Source organism: Dama dama, chromosome X, assembly GCF_033118175.1.
Source record: "Dama dama isolate Ldn47 chromosome X, ASM3311817v1, whole genome shotgun sequence".
Classification (NCBI taxonomy): Eukaryota; Metazoa; Chordata; class Mammalia; order Artiodactyla; family Cervidae; genus Dama; species Dama dama.
The window spans coordinates 93,754,077-93,776,009 of record NC_083714.1 but is presented as its reverse complement, the minus strand read 5'-3'; the positions used below and the strand labels follow the sequence as shown (position 1 = coordinate 93,776,009).

General features: G+C 38.4%; 1 protein-coding gene across 7 annotated transcripts in view; it reads right to left on the bottom strand.

Moving 5' to 3' along the window:
* OPHN1 (oligophrenin 1) overlaps positions 1-21,933 on the bottom strand; it is a 750,938-nt gene that overhangs the window by 240,468 nt on the left and 488,537 nt on the right. For all 7 annotated transcript variants that reach the window (XM_061136930.1, XM_061136931.1, XM_061136928.1 and 4 more), the window contains 3 exons: positions 18,386-18,470; positions 13,003-13,061; positions 11,754-11,859 (listed from right to left, as the gene is read on the bottom strand). In XM_061136930.1, the coding sequence (XP_060992913.1) occupies positions 11,754-11,859; positions 13,003-13,061; positions 18,386-18,470 (250 nt within the window). The remainder of the gene's footprint in view (positions 1-11,753; positions 11,860-13,002; positions 13,062-18,385; positions 18,471-21,933) is intronic.

The window sequence follows — 21,933 nt, the reverse complement described above, 5'->3', positions numbered from 1 at the left end:
AGGAAGCTGTGGTACATATACACAATTGAATATTACTCAGCCATTAAAAAGAATTCATTTGAATCAGTTCTAATGAGATGGATGAAACTGGAGCCCATTATACAGAGTGAAGTAAGCCAGAAAGACAAAGACCATTACAGCATACTAACACATATATATGGAATTTAGAAAGATGCTAACTATAACCCTATATGCAAAACAGAATAAGAGACACAGATGTACAGAACAGACTTTTAGACTCTGTGGGAGAAGGCGAAGGTGGAATGTTCTGAGAGAATAGCATTGAAACAAATATACTATCAAGGGTGAAACAGATCACCAGCCCAGGTTGGATGCATGAGACAAAATGCTCGGTCCTGGTGCACTGGGAAGACCCAGAGGGATGGGATGGGGAGGGAAGCGGGAGGGGGTATTGGGATTGGGAAACACATGTAAATCCATGGCTGATTCATGTCAATGTATGGCAAAAACCACTACAATATTGTAAAGTAATTAGCCTCCAACTAATAAAAATAAATGGGAAAAAAAATAAAATCTGCATTAAATGAAAAAAAAACAACAACAAAACAATACATATTATAAACTTAATACTTTTCTGAGCTATCAATTAAAAATCATTTTCCTCTTACTCACCCTTACACTCTTGCTTTTTCAATGAGTACCTTTCACTTAAAATACTGCATGACACTATGTCCTTACCTTTTACAACATCAAAAAAGTTGCTGTTGTCTATGTTTTTTTCCCCAAATTTTAAACTTTTTGTTTAGGATTGGGGTAAACTTCCATACATAGTGTGAAATTATCTGTTCTAGTTCTCTGAAAAATACCATTAATAGCTTGATAGGGATTGCATTGAATCTATACATTGCTTTGGGTAGTATACTCATTTTCACTAGGTTGATAATTCTGATCCATGCACATGGTATATTTCTCTATCTATTTGTGTCATCTTTGATTTCTTTCATCAGTTTTTTATAGTTTTCTATATATAGGTCTGTTGTTTCTTTAGGTTGATTTAGTCCTAAGTATTTTATTCTTTTTGTTGCAATGGTAAATGGAATTATTTCCTTAATTTCTCTTTCTGTTTTCTCATTGTTAGTGTATAGGAATGCAAGGGATTTCTGTGCATTAATTTTATATCCTGCAACTTTACTATATGCATTGATTAGCTCTAGTAATTTTCTGGTGGATTCATTAGGGATTTCTATGTACAGAATCATGTCATCTGCAAACAGTGAGAGTTTTACTTCTTCTTTTCAAATCTGGATTCCTTGTATTTCATTTCTTCTCTGATTGCTGTGGCTAAAATTTCCAAAACTATGTTGAATAGTAGTGGTGAGAGTGCACACCCTTGTCTTGTTCCTGACTTTAGGGGAAATGCTTTCAATTTTTCACCATCGAGGATAATGTTTGCTGTGGGTTTGTCATATGTCGCTCTTATTATGTTGAGGTATGTTCCTTCTATGACATAAATCGATGTTGAATTTTGTGATAGTCTTTCTCTGCGTCTATTGAGATAATCATATGGCTTTCATCTTTCAATTTGTTAACGTGGTGTATTACACTGATTTATTTGCAGATATTGAAGAACCCTTGCATCCCTGGGATAAAGACCACTTGGTCATGATGTATGATCTTTTTAATATGTTGTTGGATTCTGTTTGCTAGAATTTTGTTAAGGATTTTTGCATCTAAGTTCATCAGTGATATTGGCCTGTAGTTTTTTTCCTTTGTGACATCTTTGTCTGGTTTTGGTATTAGGGTGTGGTGGCCTCATAGAATGAGTTTGGAAATTTATATTCTTCTGCAATTTGCTGGAAGAGTTTGAGTAAGATAGGTGTTAATTCTTCTCTAAATGTTTGGTACAATTCAGCTGTGAAGCCATGTGGTCCTTGGCTTTTGTTTGCTGGAAGATTTCTGATTATAGTTTTGATTTCTGTTCTTGTGATGGGTCTGTTAAGATTTTCTCTTCCTTTCTGGTTCTGTTTCGGAAAGTTATGCTTCTCTGGGAATTTGTCCATGTCTTCCAAGTTGTCCCTTTTATTTGCATATAATTGCTGATAGTAGTCTCTTATAATCATTTGTATTTCTGTGTTGTCTGTTGTGATTTCTCCATTTTCATTTCTAATTTTGTTGATTTGATTCTTCTCTCTTTGTTTCTTGATAAGTCTGGCTCATGGTTTGTCAATTTAATTTATCGTCTGAAATAACTAGCTTTTAGCTTTGTTGATTTTTGCTATGGTCTCTTTTGTTTCTTTTGTGTTTATTTCTGTGCTAATTTTTATGATTTCTTTTCTTCTACTAACCCTGTATAGCTGATTAGCAATGTTTTGGCAGTTTCAGGTGAACAGCAAAAGGACTCAGCCATACATATACTTGTATTCATTCTTCCCCACACCCCACTCCCCTGCCATCCAGACTGGCATATAACATTGAGCAGATTTCCATGTGCTATCAATAGGTCTTTGTTGGCTATCCATTTTAAATATAGCAGTGTGTATATGACGTTCCCAAAGTTCCTAACCCTCCCTCCCCCCCAGGGAACCATAAGTTTATTTTCTAAGTCTGTAAGTCTCTTTCTGTTTTGTAAGTTAAGTTCATTTGCTTCATTTCTTTTTAGATTCTACATATAAGAGATGTCATACGATATTTCTCCTTCTCTGTCTAACTTACTCAGTATGACACTCTCTAGGTTCATCCATGTTACTGCAAATGACAGTCCTTCATTCCTGTTGACGGCTGAGTAATATTCCATTCTATATACATACCACTTTTTCTTTATCCATTCCTTTGTTGATGGACATTTAAGACTGCTTCCACATCTTGGCTATTGTAAACAGTGCTAAAATGAACACTGGGGTGAATGTATCCTTTCAGATTATGCCCCCCCTCCCCAGATATATGCCTAGGAGTAGGATTGCAGGGTCATATGGTAGGTCTATTTTTAGTTGTTTTAGGAACCTCCATACTATTCTCCATAGAGACTGTACCAATTTATATTCCTACTAAGTGTGTAGGAGGGTTCCCTTCTCTCAACACTCTCTTCAACGTTTGCTGTTTGTGGATTTTTTGATGATGATAGTCACTCTGTAGTAAGGTGATATCTCTTGATAATATTGATTTGTATTTCTCTGATGTTGAATATCTTTTCATGTGCCTATTGGCCATCTGTATGACCTCCTTGGAGAAATGTCTATTAAGGTCTTCTGCTCATTTTTTGAGTGGGCTGTTTGTTTTGATGCAATTAAGCCTTATAAGCTGTTTGCAAATTTTGGAGACTAATTTCTTATTGGTCACATCATTTGCAAATATTTTCTCCCAATACCTGGGTTGTCTTTTCGTTTTGTTTATTGCTTCCTTGGCTGTGCAAAAGCTTTTAAGTAGGTCCCATTTATTTTTGTTTTTATTTCCATTATTCTAGGAGATGGATCAATAAAGATTTTGCTGTGATTTATGTCAGAGAGTGTTCTGCCAATGCTTTCCTTGAGGAGTTTTATAGTGTCTAGTCACAAATTTAGGTCTTTAAATATATTTTGAGCTTATTTTTGTGTATGGAGTAAAGGAATAATCTAAAATATTTTTTCACACGTGGCTATCCACTTTTCCTAGCACCACTTGTTGAAAAGCTTCTTTCCAACGTTGGGTTGTCTTGTCTACTTTGATAAATTTACCATAGGTGCATGGTCTTGTCTGTTTGTTTCTTTGTTTGTTTTTTAATTAATTTTTCTTGGAGTAGAGTTGCTTTACAATGTTGTGTCAGTTTCTGCTATGATGCAAAGTATACCAGACATAAATATACATATGTTTACTTTTTTGAGATATCCTTCACATTTAGATCACCATGGAGCATTGGGTAGAGTTCCCTTTGCAATATAGTAGGTTCTCATTAGCTATCTAGTTTACACATAGAAGTGTGTGTGTGTGTGTGTGTGTGTATATATATATATATATATATATATATGCTTACTCTTTGGAAGGAAAGGTATGACCAACTTATATATGGAGATATATATATATATATCTCCATATCTCCCAATTCCACTAATGATAGTCATTCTGACATGTTCATGAGGTGATATCTGAATGCGATTTTTTTTTTGCTTTCCTTGATTATTAGTAGTGTTGAACATTTTTCATGTGCCTGGTGATCATCATATCTCATCTTTGGAAAAATGTTATTCCTCTTTCTGTTTTTTAATGAGGTTGTTCACTTTTTTGATATTTAGTTTCATGAGTTGATTATATATTTTAGATATTAAACTCTTATTAGTCATATAATTTACTAAAATATTCTCCAATTCAGTAGAATGTCTTTTCATTTTGTTGATGGCTTCCTCTGCTGTTAGAAAGGTTTTATGTTTAATTAGGTCTCACTTTTCATTTGCTTTTGCTTACTTCGCCTTAGGAAACAGATCTAAAAAGAATTGATAAAATTTATGTCAAAGAGTGGCTTATTTATGTTTCCCTCTAAGACTTACAGTATTAGGCCTTATATTTAGGTCTTTAATCTATTTTAAAGTTATTTTTCTGTAGAGTGCTGTTGCTGCTCAGTCTCTCAATCATGACCAACTTTTTGGGAACTCTTGGACTGCAGCATGAGAGACCACACTGTCCATCACAAACTCCCGGAGCTTACTCAAATTCATGTCCATCAAGTCAGTGATGCCATCCAGCCATTTCATCCTCTGTTACCCCCTTCTCCTCCTGCTCTCAATCTTTCCCAGCATCTGTGTGTTTTCCAGTGAGTCAGCTCTTTCCATCAGGCAGTCAAACTTTTGGAGCTTCAGTTTCAGCATCAGTCCTTCCAATGAATATTCAGGGTTGATTTTTTTAGCATTGACTACTTTGATCACCTTGCAGTCCAAGGGATTCTCAAGAGTCTTCTCCAACAACACAGTACAAAAGCATCAATTCTTTGTTGTTTGGCCGTCTTTATGGTCCAATTCTCACATCTGTATATAGCTACTGGAAAAATCATAGCTTCGACTAGATGGACCTTTGTTGGCAAACTAATGTCTCTGCTTTTTAATATACTGCCTAGGTTTGTCATAGCTTTTCTTCCAAGGTGCAGTTGAGTTCAGTTCAGTTCACTCACTCAGTCGTGTCAGACGCTTTGCGACCCCAAGAATCACAGCACGCCAAGCCTCCCTGCCCATCACCAACTCCCAGAGTTTACTCAAACTCATGTCCATTGAGTTGCTGATGCCATCCAGCCATCTCATCCTCTGTCGTCCCCTTCTCCTCCTGACCCCAATCCCTCCCAGCATCAGGGTCTTTTCCAATCAGTCAACTCTTCGCATGAGGTGTCCAAAGCATTGGAGTTTCAGCTTCAGCATTAGTCCTTCCAATGAACACCCAGGACTGATTTCCTTTAGGATGGACTGGTTGGATCTCCTTGCAGTCCAAGGAACTCTCAAGAGTCCTCTCCAACACCATAGTTCAAAAGCACCAATTCTCCAGCACTCAGCTTTCTTCACAGTCCAACTCTCACATCCATACATGACCACTGGAAAAACCATAGCCTTAACTAGACGGACCTTTGTTGGCAAAGGAATGTCTCTGCTTTTTAATATGCTGTCTAAAAAAAAAAAAATATGCTGTCTAGGTTGGTCATAACTTTCCTTCCAAGGACTAAGCATCTTTTAATTTCAAGGCTGCAATCACGATCTGCACTGATTTTGGAGCCCCCGAAAATAAAGTCTGACATTGTTTCCACTGTCTCCCCATCTATTTCCCATGAAGTGATGGGACTAGATGCCATGATCTTAGTTTTCTGAATGTTGAGCTTTAAGCCAACTTTTTCACTCTCCTCTTTCACTTTCATCAAGTGGCTCTTTAGTTCTTCTTCACTTTCTGCCATAAGGGTGGTGTCATCTGCATATCTGAGGTTATTGATACTTCTCCTGGCAATCTTCATTCCACCTTGTGCTTCTTCCAACCCAGCGTTTCTCATGATGTACTCTGTATATAAGTTAAATAAGCAGGGTGACAATATCCAGCCTTGTTGTACTCCTTTTCCTATTTGGAACCAATCTGTTGTTCCATGTCCAGTTCTAACTGTTGCTTCCTGACCTGCATACAGGTTTCACAAGAGGCAGGTCAGGTGGTCTGGTATTCCCATCTCCGTCAGAATTTTCCACAGTTTATTGTGATCCACACAGACAAAGGCTTTGGCATAATCAACAAAGCAGAAATATATGTTTTTCTGGAACTCTCTTGTATCTTGATAATCCAGCAGATGTTGGCAATTAGATCTCTGTTTCCTCTGCCTTTTCTAAAACTAGCTTGAACAGCTGGAAGTTCAATGTTCACGTATTGCTGAAGCCTGGCTTGGAGAATTTTGAGCATTACTTTACTAGCATGTGAGATGTGTGCAATTGTGCGGTAGTTTGAGCATTCTTTGGCATTGCCTTTCTTTGGGGTTGGAATGAAAATGGACATTTTCCAGTTCTGTGGCAACTGCTGAGTTTTCCAAACTTGCTGGCATATTGAGTACAGCACTTTCACAGCATCATCTTTTAGGATTTGAAGTAGTTCACCTGGAATTCCGTCCCCTCCATTAGCTTTGTTTGTAGTGATGCTTTCTAAGGCCCACTTGACTTCACATTCCAGGATGTCTGTCTCTAGGCGAGTGATCACACCATCATGATTATCTGGGTTGTGAAGATATTTCTTGTACAGTTCTTCTGTGTACTCTTGCCACCTCTTCTTAATATCTTCTGCTTCTGTTAGGTCCATACCATTTCTGTCATTTATCAAACCCATTTTCGCATGAAATGTTCCCTTGGTATCTTTAATATTCTTGAAGAGATCTCTAGTCTTTCCCATTCTGTTGTTTTCCTCTATTTCTTCAGACTGATCACTGAGGAAGGCTTTCTTATCTCTCCTTGCTCTTCTTTGGAACTCTGCATTCTAATGGGAATAACTTTCCTTTTCTCCTTTGCCTTTCACTTCTCTTTTTTTCACAGCTCTTTGTAAGGCCTCCTCTGACAACCATTTTGCCTTTTTGCATTTCTTTTCCATGGGGATGATCTTGATCCCTGTCTCCTGTACAATGTCATGAACCTCCGTCCATAGTTCATCAGGCACTCTGGCTATCAGATCTAGTCCCTTAAATCTATTTCTCACTTCCAGTATATAGTCATAAGGGATTTGATTTAGGTCATACCTGAATGGTCTAGTGGCTTTCCCTACTTTCTTCAATTTAAGTCTGAATTTGGCAATAAGCAGTTCATGATCTGAGCCACAGTCAGCTCCTGGTCTTGTTTTTGCTGACTGTATAGAGCTTCTCCATCTTTGGCTGCAAAGAATATAATCAATCTGATTTCGCTGTTGACCATTTGGTGATGTCCATGTGTACAGTTTTCTCTTGTGTTGTTGTAACAGGGTGTTTGCTATGACCAGTGCGTTCCCTTGGCATAACTTTATTAGCCTTTGCCCTGCTTCATTCCGTACTCCAAGCCCAAAGTTGCCTGTTACTCCAGGTATCTCTTGACTTCCTAGTTTTGCATTCCAGTCCCCTATAATTAAAAGGACATCTTTTTTGGGTGTCAGTTCTAAAAGGTCTTGTAGGTCTTCATAGAATCATTCAACTTCAGCTTCTTCTCTTTTGTTGACCATGATCGCTACTACATTTCTTCTAAGGGATTCCTGCCAACAGCAGTAGACATAATAGTTATCTGAGTTAAATTCACCCATTCCAGTCCATTTTAGTTCGCTGTTCCTAGAATGTCGACATTCATGCTTGTCATTTCCTGTTCGACCATTTCCAATTTCCCTTGATTCATGGACCTAACATTCTAGGTTCCTATGCAATATTGCTCTTTACAGCATCGGACATTGCTTCTATCACCAGTCATATCCACAATTGGGTATTGTTTTTGCTTTGGCTCCATCCTTTCATTCTTTCTGGAGTTATTTCTGCACTGATCTCCAGTAGCATATTGGGCACCTACTGACCTGGGGAGTTCCTCTTTCAGTATCCTATCATTTTGCCTTTTCATACTGTTCATGGGGTTCTCAGGGCAAGAATACTGAAGTGGTTTGCCATTCCCTTCTCCAGTGGACAACATTCTGTCAGACCTCTCCACCATGACCCGTCCATCTCGGGTGACCCTACATGGCATGGCTTAGTTTCATTGAGATAGACAAGGCTGTGATCCATGTGATCATATTGGCTAGTTTTCTGTGATTATGGTTTCAGTGTGTCTGCCCTTTGATGCACTCTCGCAACACCTACCGTCTTACTTGGGGTTTTCTTACCTTCGACATCGGGTATCTCTTTACAGCTGCTCAAGCAAAGCGCAGCCACTGCTCCTTACCTTGGACGAGGGGTATCTCCTCATGGCTCCCCCTCCTGACCTTGAACATGGAGTAGCTCCTCTTGGCCCTCCTGCACCCCCGCAGCTGTTGCTCCTTGGCTGTGGGGTAGCTCTTCTCGGCCAAGGAGCAAGCATCTTTTAATTTCCTGGCTGCAGTCACCGTCTGCAGTGACTTTGGAGCCCAAGAAAATGAAGTCTGTCACTGTTTCCATTTCTTCCCCATATATTTGTTGTGAAGTGATGGTAGTGGATGCCATGATCTTGGTTTTTTGAATGTTGAGTTTTAAGCCAGTTTTTCACTCTCCTCTTTCACCTTCATCCAGATGCTCTTTAGTTCCTCTTCACTTTCTGCCATTAAAGTGGTGTCATCTGCATATCTGATGTTATTGATATTTCTCCTGGTAATCTTGATTCCAGCTTGTGATTCAGACAGCCCTGCATTTCACATGATGCAATATGGAAGATGCAGGAGACTCAGGTTCAATGCCTGGGTGGGGAAGATCCCCTGGATGAGGGCCCAACAATCTACTTCAGTATTCTTGCCTGGAGAATCTCATGGAGAGAGGACCCTGACAGGCAACCGTCCACAGATTCGCAAAGATTTGGACAATACTAAAGCTACTGAGCACGCACACAGGCACTCTGCATATAAGTTGAAATAAGCAGAGACAATATACAGCCTTGTGATTCTCCTTTCCCAATTTCAAACCAGTTCATTGTTCCATGTCTGGTTCTAACTTTTGCTTCTTGATCAAATACAAATTTAACAGGAAGCAGATAAGGTGGTATGGTATTCCCAACTCTTTAAGAATTTTCCACAGTTTGTTGTGATCCACACAGTCAAATGCTTTTATGTAGTTAATGAATCAGAAGTAGATGTTTTTCTGGAATTCCTTTGCTTTCTTTATGATCCAACAGATGTTGGCAATTTGATCTCTGGTTCTTCTGCCTTTTCTAAATCCAGCATATACATAGGGAAGTTCTTGGTTCATTTACTGTTGAGGCCTAGCTTGAAGGATTTTGAGCATTACCTTCCTAGCATGTGAAATGAGTACTATTGTGCAGTAGCTTGAACATTCTTTGGCATTGCGCGTCTTTGGGATTGGAGTGAAAACTTACCTTTTCTAGTCCTGTGGCCACTGCTAAGTATTCCAAATTTGCTGGCATATTGAGAACAGCACTTTAACAGTATCAACTTTTAGGACTTGATGTAGCTCAGATTGAATTCCATCACCTCCAGTAACTTTGCTTGTAGTAATGCTTCCTAAGGCCCACTTGAATTTACATTGCAGGATGTCTGGCTCTAGGAGTGATCACACCATTATGATTATCTGGGTCATTAAGATCTTTTTTGTATAGTTCTGTGTATATTCTTGCCACCTGTTCTTAGTCCCTTCTGCTTCTGTTAAGTCCATACCACTTCTGTCATTTACTGTGCCCATCTCTGAATGAAATGTTCCCTTGGCATCTAATTTTCTTGAATAGATCTCTAGCCATTCCCATTCTACTGTTTTCCTCCAGTTCTTTGCATTTTCACTTAAGAAGGCTTTCTTATCTTTCCTTGCTATTCTTTGGAACTCTGCATTCAGATAGGTATATCTTTTCTTTTCTCCTTTGCCTTTAGTTTCTCTTCTTTTCTCAGCTATTTGTGAGGCCTCCTCAGACAACTGTTTTGCTTTGTTGCATTTCTTTTTCTTGGGGATTGTTTTGGTCACCATCTCCTATACAATGTTACAAACCTCCATCCATAGTTCTTCAGGCACTCTGCCTATTAGATCTAATCCGTTGAATCTATTTCTCACTTGCACTGTATAATCATAAGAGACTTTATTTAGCTCATACCTGAATGGCCTAGTGGTTTGCCCTACTTTCTTCAATTTTAGGCTGAATTTTTCAATAAGGAGTTCATGACGTGAGCCACAGTTAGCTCCAGGTCTTGTTTTTGCTGACTGTATAGAGCTTCTCCATCTTCAGCTGCAAAGATTATAATCAATCTGATTTCAGTATTGACCATCTGATGATGTTCATGTGTAGTTGTCTCTTATGTTGTTGGAAGAGAGTGTTTGCTATAACCAGTGCAGTCTCTTGGCAAAACTCATACTAATAATCTTACTGGGTGATGATTATAACTTTTTCATGGCTTTTATTGTTTTCAGAGCATATTTTATTAGCATGAATTAGTGGTTGTGTTGACAAGTTTGATGAAAGAACTGTTTTCTCTGTGTTAGTGTGTTATGAATCTGATATTTAGAATAATTTTCTTTTTTTGCATTCCACTTTAGAGTTTGTAATATTCTCCTTTTGATTTAACTTTACTATTTGGATACATAAAATATTAATATGGCACAAAAGTCAAAAAGAGGTGGACTCAGAGGAGTCTAGCATTCATGCCTATCCCTTCCACTCTATTCACCACCTATCCCCTAGGTGTTTGAGATATTCTCCAACAATAAGTGACTACTTGTGTAAATAATGGTGTATTAAAACAATATGGCATTATACAGGAATGAAAAAGAATGAAGAAATATGAATGTTGTTTTTGAAGTGATTTCCTGATGCATTTTTATGAGTGTAGTGATAGCTTAATTTTGTTACATAGACTTAGAATGCATCACAATTTTTCTAAGCTTGTTGTCTAACATTTTTACTTTTTAACACAGTAGGAGTGGCCTTAAGAGTGACCTGTCAATGGTTATCAAGAAAGCAAGTAGCAGAACTGATGCTGGAATCCAGGTTTGCTCACTCCTGGCTACAGTACTTTCTGCTGTTCCATATTGTTTCCTTAGAGCAGCCTTTTAAGAGTCAAGTAAATTTATCTGTATTCACAACATTGAATCCTCTGGTCAGGAAGCACCACAGTGGGACACACATGCCCCTTATATCCACCCATCTTAGAGCCTATCACCAGATCTCTTCTGAAATGCTGCTATCTCTTCCTACCTGCCTTACCCAAGCAAAGAAGGTGACTATAATCATAACTCCCATGTCTTGAGAACTTCCTATTTCCCAGGCACTTTACCTGTGTTCATTCAAATCCACACAACAGTTTTAAGGGGCAGACAATACTACTCTTATTTTAAAGATGACCAAACAGAGGTTAAGACAGGTTTTCCTAAGATTATAAAGCTAAATAAGGGGTAGAGCTGGTATTTGAAATCAGATTTATCTGACAGCAAAGCTTGTGCTTAACCCATTCTATCTGATATGAATGCCTAAACTGAGAAAAATCCTCAAATAAGATGCATGATGACCTGGCTAAGATACACACAAGGGTAAAGGCAAAATCATGTTTCTCACCGAGCACTCAGATTGCCTAGGATGAAGCAATTGGGGGTTGGGACTTAATGAGCTTAAAGAAAGTTTATCTGTAGTGCTATCATGTGGTTCATTCTTCTAACAGGAACTCTTCCTGAAAACCTAGAAGTTACTTACTTGACCAAGTGTCTTATAAGAAGTTCCAGCATCTCTCGGTTCTTTTCTGGTAGCTTATATACCAGGGAGTGAATAGCTCCCAATCGATAATCCAGGTTGTCAGACTCTGAGAGAGAACAGAGAGATAGTTTTGCCTTCTGGGCAATTGGATTAAGAAAATTCTCATACACAGACACACATACACACACCCATGCATGTGCACATGCAGAGACAATCAGAGACACATAGAGAGTCTGAGAGATGAAAAGAGAGAGATATATAGACACAGGGGCAAAATGACAGAAAGAGACCAAAAAATAAAGACACTGAAGGGGGAAGAGAGAGACTGACTAAAAGGTAAAAACATTAATTAAAAACAAATAAATTGGTCTAGAAAGGAGAAGAATATAGAAGAGAGAAGAGAAAACAGAACAGAGAAGAGAAGACTGTATCAGAACAAGTCAGAATTCTAAATACAGCAGGTTGCTCTTAAAGTTCCACACATAAACTTCTAGCTGGAAACGCTTGCCCAGTAAATTTCCTTGTGGAACTGGGAGGTATGCTGCTGCCTCTGGGTTCCTATGAAAATTATTGAGAGAGCTCAGAGTAAAAATCAAGGCTCTCTTGCCTCAACAAATATTCATTATGAGGACAAATCCCTTGCATCTTTTTCCTCAATATCATACAAGGCACAATACAGAAGAGTCACATGGAGGTAGGGAGGGATACTCATACAGTTGCCTCAGCCAAAACTTTTAATGCTTCTTCAGCTGCCGACTTTTTGAGTGATACCTTATTTCCTATGTACCCCTCCAGTCTCACCATTGGTCTCATAATCTAAACATTGTGAAGCTAGCACTAAAAAATTAAGAGTAATAATTCACAACACAATTGAAAAGCATTTGAAAGGGCAAAGTGTTGAAAAAAGGCTGAAACAATAACTGTAATGGAACCATTTTGCTGTTTCCTGGCAATGTGAGCCAATATGCTTGTTCTGATATAAGGCACAATCAATCAATCAAGTCCTCAGAACTGTTGCATCCCTCAAGTTAGCCAGTTTTCTCCAATTTACTCAACTAACACTGATTTATGAAAACTAATACAGCACGTGAGTTAGCAAGTAAGAATATTCTCATTTGACAGTGGACGAAACCTGTAAGTATATTTGTTTTTTCCCTTACTTTCCCTCAAGCAGTCTTCTAGGCTTATTTTTCTAATTATTAGTTGGAAGCCAGGAAAACACAATTAACTAAGTAACATAAATACTTACTGGCAGCAGAGACCAGCTCTTTGTGAAGTCTATAGGTCATGACAGGTTCAGAAAGATTCCTGAAATTAATGAAGACTGTAAGTTCTTTGGGGAGGGAGTAGTGAGGCCTTAGAATCTCAGTTCTGTGAGAAGCAAAGCTGAAGTTTCTGAGCTCACAGATTGACATGACTATATGCATTTTTTGTTCATCTGAAAATTCGTCAGAGGAATCCTCATTGCTCATAATTCAACAGAAGAAAGTATGAGCCGAGATCTCGAGCAGTCTCCAACTAGTTCCCCAAAGTGAAAAGAGGCACAACCCAGCCCTGCAAAATTACAAAGTGTACCCACTATGGTTGCTACTATGGAGTCCTTACAGTTTGTTAGTTCCTTAGTTTCCAAGTTCTTTTACATCTGTCCTGCCATTTGATCCCTCCAAAATTCCTGTGAAGAAGTAATTCAAATCCCTGTTTAATGGAGAAGGAAATTGAGGCTCAGATAGGTTTCTTTATTTACTCAAAAAAATACTGGTTGAATGACTTCCCTAGTGATCCAGTGGTTAAAACTCTGTAATTCCACTTCAAGGGGCAAGAGTTTGACCCTTAGTTCCTTGGTCAAGGAACTAAGATCCCATATGCTGTGTGGTGTGGTCTAAATATATAGAGACCACCTACTTGTGACTGGCATTGTGCCAGGTATTGGGGATCCAGATGAATTAGACGTAGTCTAAACTTTCAAGGAGCTAACAGTCTAGTTGGGGAGAGTACCATATACAAACTTTGCAATGTAAGGTAACAAGTATAATGATAAAAGTGGGTAGTATGTGGCCCAGAAGAAGGAAGCAATCCACTAATAATAGTAATAATAGCAAACTCGTCACTGTTCTAAGTGTTTAACATATATTTACTCATTTAATTCTCATGACAACCCTGTAAGGTAGATGCTAATATTATCTCCATTTTTTAGATAAGGAAACAGCTTCAAAAAAGTTAAATAGTTCATCCTAAGCCACATAGTTAGTAAGTGGAGGAAGTAAGCAGTCTGTCTCAAGTCCATGTTCTTTATCATTATGTTATACTGCTTGCCACTGCTCTTATTGTAGTAATATAGGCAAGAGATAATAAAAGCCTAAATGAAAATAGTGTCATTAGGGGTAGAAAGAAAAGGTGAGGAGAGTTATTTGAAAGACATTAAAGACAGCTCCTTCAACAGTTATAAGGGAGAGATTAATGTTGATGAGGGACAGAGTAATCTGATTTGGGTACACAAAACCAGAGTAGTCTGGTTTGGGACTGAACATATTAGAAATTGATTCAGAGGGAAGTAGAGATGCTATGTCTGAGGGGTTTCTGGGATAGCCAAAGGCAGGTGTTTATTAGGAAGATGGATGAAGTGCTTTTCCAGATCTGAGAAGCAGGGCTTATTAGAACCATAAGAACAAATACCATGGCTCAAGGAGAGATGGCAAACTGGCAGCCAACAGTTACATGAGGTCTTTCAACATTTTTGTCCAGTCCAGAATAGTGTGTAAAAAAGAAATGGAACTGAATCAGTCATCATAACATGAAGAAAATTGAGTATTTCACATACAAGATCAATATTGTCTGCCTCTATTGAAAAATGGAAAGATCTGTCTATATTGGGCTCCTATGGTTGTTTGTGGGAGTAAAGAATATTGCTGTTTATATATAAACAAAGGGATTGCCATGCAAGTAAGGGTTTTATAGGCAACAAGTTTAATATGAAAGTAGTTTAATATGAAAGTAGTCCTTCAGTCACTTTCATGTCCTTGTTCCTGTGAATATTTATATTTTCCTCTCCTCTAATGTAGCAAAATGAGAAGAAAGCCCTGGGGAATACCAGGTAGAAAGTCCATAAAAGGGACTTCAAAAAGTTATCAAAGAGGTGAGAGAAAATCCAAAAGTCATAGATTAGCAGAATCCAAAAGAAGAAAAATTTTCAAGGAGGGCTTGTTAACAGCTTCAAATGCTACAAAGAGATCAAATAAGGTAAAGGTTGACAATCATCCATTGTGTTTAGCATTGAGGGAATCACTGGTGACGTTGGCAAGAGCAGCTTCATAGCAGAGAGGGGGTGAGTCAGATTGCAGTGGGTTAAAAAGTAAACTTAGAGATTAAAAGTAAAGGTGGGAGTGTGTATTACTTCATACACTGGAGCTAGATTGGGAAGGGGTGAAATATCTCACTAGGCAATTTCTTCTAAGCTCCTGCCTCCTATTATCATCTGCACTGTTGATGATCTCCAATTTTTTAACTCAAGCCCAGAATTCTCTGAGTTACATGCCTATATATTTCCTATATATCAGATTGCCTACTTAAAATTATTGCCCTAGTTTCTACAAAGACACCTAGATTTGACATATCAAAAACCTAATTTGTCATCTCCCTCAAATGAGGTAATTTTTTTAAGGTTTCCCAAATCAGTAACTGTATGACCAACATTTGGTTGCATGGCTGGAAATGTGGAAATCATTCTTTTATCTCCCTCTCCTCCATCTTCATATCCAAGTTTATTCCCTAAATCTCTTGACTATGCTTATTTTTGTCTATTCCCAATGCTACTCCCTAGTCCCACAGAGCATCATCTCTCTCCAGGACCACAGCAATAGCTTGCTAATTGGTTTCCACCTCTACTTATTTTGCCTCTCTCTAATCTTATCTCTCTATATTTTTTTCAAAATGCAAATATCATACAACCTCCTGCTTAAAATCTTTCAATATATTCCCATTGCTTTTAATATATAGTCATACTCCAATTCTAAAAATATCCTAAAAGGTCTTGAATGATCTGGCCTTACATATCTCTCCCTCCCTCTACACTCAATACTCCACATATACCGGTACATGTAGTTCCTTAAAAGGGTCTTCCTTGTGCTTCAAGTTCTTTGCATATGAAGTTATTTCTGCATGGAACTGCCTCCTCTTGCCAGTTGACTCCAAGTTATAATTCAAACTTCAGTTCAAAATGAAAATCAGAACAAATCAGGCTTTCTTATTATATGACTGCATAGCACTTTGCAGTTTTCCTTCAGAGCACTCATTACAGTTTATTATATTTGTATAATTGTTTTTTGTCTGTCCATTTCACTTTACTATAACTTTTTTTAAATGTTTTATTTATTTGTTTTTGGCTGTGTGGAGTCTTCATTGTTGTTTATGGGCTTTTCTGTAGTTGCAGAGTGGGGGCTACTCTTTACTGTCATATCCCTCAAATGTAGTTGCAGCACACAAACTTGTGCTGTGGCATATGGTATCTCCCCTGACTAGGGATTGAATCGGTGACCCTTGCATTGGCAGGCAGATCCTTAACCAATGGATCACCAGGGAAGTCCCAACTATAAATTTTTAAGGTCATATCTACTCACGGCTGAATACCAGCTGCCAGATACTATGCTAGGCACTGAGTAGGTACTCAGGAAATGTTTACTGAATGGTTTAGTGAATGGTGGTATAAATGAATGAATGAAACAAAATACAAGGTTAGAGAGATGTGCAATACTGGATCATATTTGTTCATGGGGTTCTCAAGACAAGAGTGCTGAAGTGGTTTGCCATCCTCCTCTCCAGCGGACCACATTTTGCCAGAACTCTCCACTATGACCCATCTGTCTTGGCTGGCCTTACATGGCATGGCTCATAATTTCACTGAGTTACACAAAGCTGTGATCCATGTGATCATTTTGGTAAGTTTTCTGTGGTTGTGGTCTTCCTATTTGTATGCTCAGAGGAAAGAATCCATTAAATGAGAAAGGTTAAAGATGCAGAAGAGAGAAGGGATGGTTGTTAGAGTAATTGTCTAGAAATGTTGGAGACAAGGGGCGAATTAGGTGGCTAAAACACAGATGAAGCAAGTTCATTTTGAAGATACTGACACAATTAAAAAAAAAAGAAATTGAAAAGGTGTTAACTGGCTAGTACATATTAAAGGTTCATAAGACTCTCAACAATAAATATCTCTTATTGGAGGTGCTGGCCATTCAAAGTTTCAGGTTCATCTTTCAAATGGGATTCACTGCTTATTATGCAATGAGCTGGGAAAGATAAAATGTGGGAGGGACTTACCCCACATAAATCTCTGAAAAAACTAACCCCTTTTAAGGAGGCTAGAGACACAGAGTCATTTACTTGCACTATTATCATCATCATGAGTCTCTTGAAAGTGTGCATAGCAGATTGCTCTGTCTTTACTAAGTTACCCAAGCAACTCCAAGAAGGTCACAGCCTCTGGAATTTGGAGAATAGGGAAATAAGATGCTCTAATACCAGTGGCTTTACAAGTTAGAGATACTTATGTTCAAATAATATGAGTTGTGATCATGAATATTACTTAATGAGGGAGAAAGTATGTTGTATTTCTTCATCTGTAAAATAAGTATGGTAACACCTACTTCATAAGATTATTGTGAGAAAAAAACAATGATATTGTCAACATAAGCAACTAGAACATTGCCTAACACAGAATAAACCCTCCAAGAACAGTGATTTTCTTTGTTGGCAAATGCAAGAGAAATACTCCTGGAAAGAACATTCATATTTACTTAAAGTTCTAAGATGATGCAATAGCAGAAGGTCATTTAATAACAATATCTGGGACCCAATCTATTTGGCTTAATGACATTTCTCATATCATAAATAGCTATCTTAATGACTAAAGAGTACAATAATTGAAAAGACATTTTAGCACATAAAGTATGGTGCATACTATGGGACATAGAAAACAGTAAGAAATAAGACTTTAAAAAGTATATATGTCACAAATAATTTTATGCAATATAAAGTTATGCCAATAAACTGTCATTGTGCATCCCCAAATTTTGCTCACGAGTTAATTTTTTTCTACTGCCATCACTTCATTAAGTTCTAACATTTTTTTTTCTTTTTCAGTTCTAACTTTTCTATATTCGTATTTTTTTGTTTTTATTCACATTATTAAAAAAGACATACAAATACAAAATTATGATTGTGTAAATGCAATTTAATATTTCAAAATTATTATTATCCAACAATACAGGTTAACAACCTTGAATTTTCACAACTCCTGAGTTTGCTGGTGAGCCCATTGTGATATCACTCTATCTGTGCACAGAGGCAAAACTTCAATTATTTAAGGGCATGATTTTTAAATAATTGTTTTTAAAGCAAATTTTCTTCAGAAACCCACATTTCAATAATAATTCTATTATTTTGATGTTCCCCTTGCTTAAATTCCCAATTTTAAAAAAAGGTTCTTAATGCACATTTTTCTTTAACAAAAATTCCTATCATTCTTTTTTCTTTAGCAATTCTATCTAACCTCCAAAAATTGGGACTACAGTAACTCCATCTACATCCAGACAATTTTCATCAATTCTGAAAAGCAACATTCCAAATCATATCAGACATACCTGAGGTAGAATTTCAAGGAGCTGGTGATTGTCTTAATGTCCCAGTCACTATTATGAAAATCAACATCTCCTGGGCATTTTGGATCTATTCAAGAAGAAAAAAAAATGAAAAAAGTTAATTTTTCACAAGATACTAGATTTTACCCCTTTACAAGAAAAATACAGTACATTAATTAAAAGATACTTACTCTAACCAGTTTTCACAAAATGAAAACTTTACAACAAACATGTCTTTTAGGTCTCAAAAAATTCCCTTGGATTCGATGCATGTTAAGCATGCAAGGAGCTTGGAAGTCAACTCTTTCATTCATACAAGAAGAAAAAAAAATGGAACAACCTGAAAATCAACTCCTCTTAGCTCCATCAGAGAACTGAGGTCATAGGGCAAGCTGAAGAAACAGACAAGCAGGCACAGAGAATCAAAACATATAGGGCAGAAGCCCAAGAGTGGAAAAGTCCTCAGGAACCAGTGCAGGGCTATGACAACCTAATCAATAATTGGCAAATTGCTAGAGGCTCAGTGTGAACAGGCTTGAGAGTTAAAAATTTTAAGCAGGCCCAGTCCTAGGGGATTCCCAAGCTTTTGGGAGTATTACCTACAAGAGCCTTACTCACAGTGAAGATCTGAGAAAAATTCCATCATGTTACTGTAATTCTGAAAAGCCACGAAAATTAGCCATTTAAAAATATGCACAGAGCATTTCATTCCTCTTAATAAGGCCTACCCTCAAGAGAAACTATTTTACCAGAGCTTGACTGACCTGAGAAAGGGGAAATTCACAACTCCAGAACTAGAATGCCTCATTGTCTCTTCTAAGGGGGGAAACTGAAACACAACTGAACAATATTTGTGAAGATCATAAGCCAGAAACACAGGTTCACTAAAATACTGAGCATTCACCCGAAGGAAACCAGAATTGAAAGAGACACATACACCTTGATGTTCACTGAAGCACTATTTACAATAGCCAGGACATGGAAGCAACCTAGATGTCCATTGGCAGATGAATGGATAAGTAAGTTGTGATACATATACACAAAGGACCATTACTTGACCATTAAATGGAATGCATTTGAGTAAGTTCTAATGAGGTATATGAACCTGGAGCCTATCATAGAGAGTGAAGTAAGTCAGAAAGAGAAACACCAATACAGTATATTAATGCATATATATGGAATTTAGAAAGATGGTAACGATGACCCTATATGCAAGACAGCAAAAGAGACACAGATGTAAAGAAGAGACTTTTGGACTCTGTGGGAGAAGGTGAGGGTGGGATGATTTGAGAGAATAGCATTGAAACATGTATATTACCATATGTAAAATACATGACCAGTACAAGTACAATGCATGAGCAGGGCACCCAAAGACAGTGCTCTGAGACAACCCAGAGGGATAGGGTAGGATTGGAGGTGGGAGGGAAGTTCAGGATGGGGGTACATATGTATGCCTGTGGCCGATTCATATTGATATATGGCAAAAATCATCACAGTACTGTAAAGTAATTATCCTCCAATTAAAATAAATTAATTAATTAAAAAATAAAATAAAGTACTGAGACATGATTGTAGAATTATAGAATGCTACCTCCTCACAATCTACCACCACATCAACAGACTTCCTGGATAATAACACAGGAATGTGACTAAAAGAACTATTCTCAAAAATATTTAAGAAGACTCTGAGGAAAACAAAAGACAATCAATATAATAAAAAGAAGAACACCAGAGGTAAGTTGAGCTTCTGACATGTACAGTAAAAGCAAAACAAAAAACAGAGGCTAAACTCTAGTCAGATAAATAAAACCTCTCACTAAAACCTGTTTATCTCAGTTCCTTTTACCCATCATGTCTGGCTTGGAACGAAAATCGTTAGAAAACACTGAAAGACAAGGGCAGTCCTAAGATGGTGGAGGAATAGGACAGGGAGACCACTTTCTCCCCCACAAATTCATTGAAAGAACATTTGAATGCTGAGCAAATTCCAAAAAAAAAAAAACCAACTTCTGAATGCTGGCAGAGGACACCCAGAAAGGCAACCCACTGTCTTCGAAAGGAGGTAGGACAAAACATAGAAGATAAAAAGAGAGACAAAAGAGTTAGGGACAGAGATCCATCCTGGGGAGGGAGTCATAAAAGAGGAGAAGTTTCCAAACACTAGGAAACCCTCTCACCGGTTGATCTGTGGGCAGTTTTGGAATCTCAGAGGGCAACATAACTGGGAGGAAAAATAAATAAATAAATAAAACCCACAGATTACGTGCGCAATGGAAATTCCCAGTGGAGAAATAGCGCAGACACTTGCATCGGCCACCAGCAAGCAGGGGATGAATAGGGAGGCACGGGCTGCATTGCTTAGAGTAAGGACCAGACTGAATGCCCTGAGGGCAATCTGAGGGAGTTAATGTGAAACAGCAACCCAAACTGTGGGATAGCCAGAGAGAGAGAGAAAAGAAAGAGAAAGAGAGAGAGAGAGAGAGTGAAAGAACTTTCCCATGAAAAGCCCTAACATAAAGCACTGCCAGGCCCACTCACAGAACAAAGGACTGAGAGAATACCAGAGGAGAGCTAGCTGGAAGCGGGCTGGCCCATGCCCTGCCAGAGGCAGGCGGATGGCAGCCAGAGCCGGAAAGGGGCAAACTCAGTCCCAGAAATGGCATCCTCCACCAAACTGAGAGGCTCCCAGTGGCCAACCAAGTCTTCCTGGGATCCTGGATGGATGACATCTGCTCGGAGGATTGCAGCCAGAGATCAGCTCCCCAGAAGAGACACACAGCACACCTGAGGGTGCTCCCAGGAAACCGAGCAGCTGGGACAGGGGAGGTGATAAGATGCACGGCACCTAAGGAGAGTGCTCTCACCAAGCACCTGGTCGCCTGAGCTGCTCGGACAGGGGAAGGGGACAAAACGAAGGTCCAACCAAGTCTGCACCTTTGTGGACTACCCAAGAACCTGAACCTGAGTGACTTAGACCTGGGAAATGCACGTAACCCAGGGCCTGCATTAGATAGTTCCCCTGCAGAGTAACCTGGAGCCTAAGCAGTGTAGACTGGGAAAGCACACACACCTTGAGTGGGGGCAAACCCAGTGTGGCCGAGACACTGCCAGCACTCCCCACACACACCAGTGATATTTGTTTGCAGGGTTCCTCCCTCCCCACAGCACTGAACAAGTGAGCCTAATTAAGTGACTACCTTCTCCCCCTTGTGCCAGGGCAGAAATTAGACACTGAAGAGACTTGCAAACAGAAGAAGTCAAAACAAACAGAGGGAACTGCTTTGGAAGTGACAGGTACAACAGATAAAACCCCTGTAATTAGCACTGACTACATTGGAAGGGGCCTATAGATCTTGAGAAGTATAAGCTGGAACAAGGAACTATCTTAAACTGAACAAACCCCACACTGCCTGCAACAGCTCCAGAGAAATTCCTAGATATATTTTTACTATTATCATTTAATTTTTTTTATGTTTTATTTTTAAGTCCTCTATTACTCCTTTAATTTTCATTTCTATAACCTACTATTACCTTGCAAAAAAGAGACTATG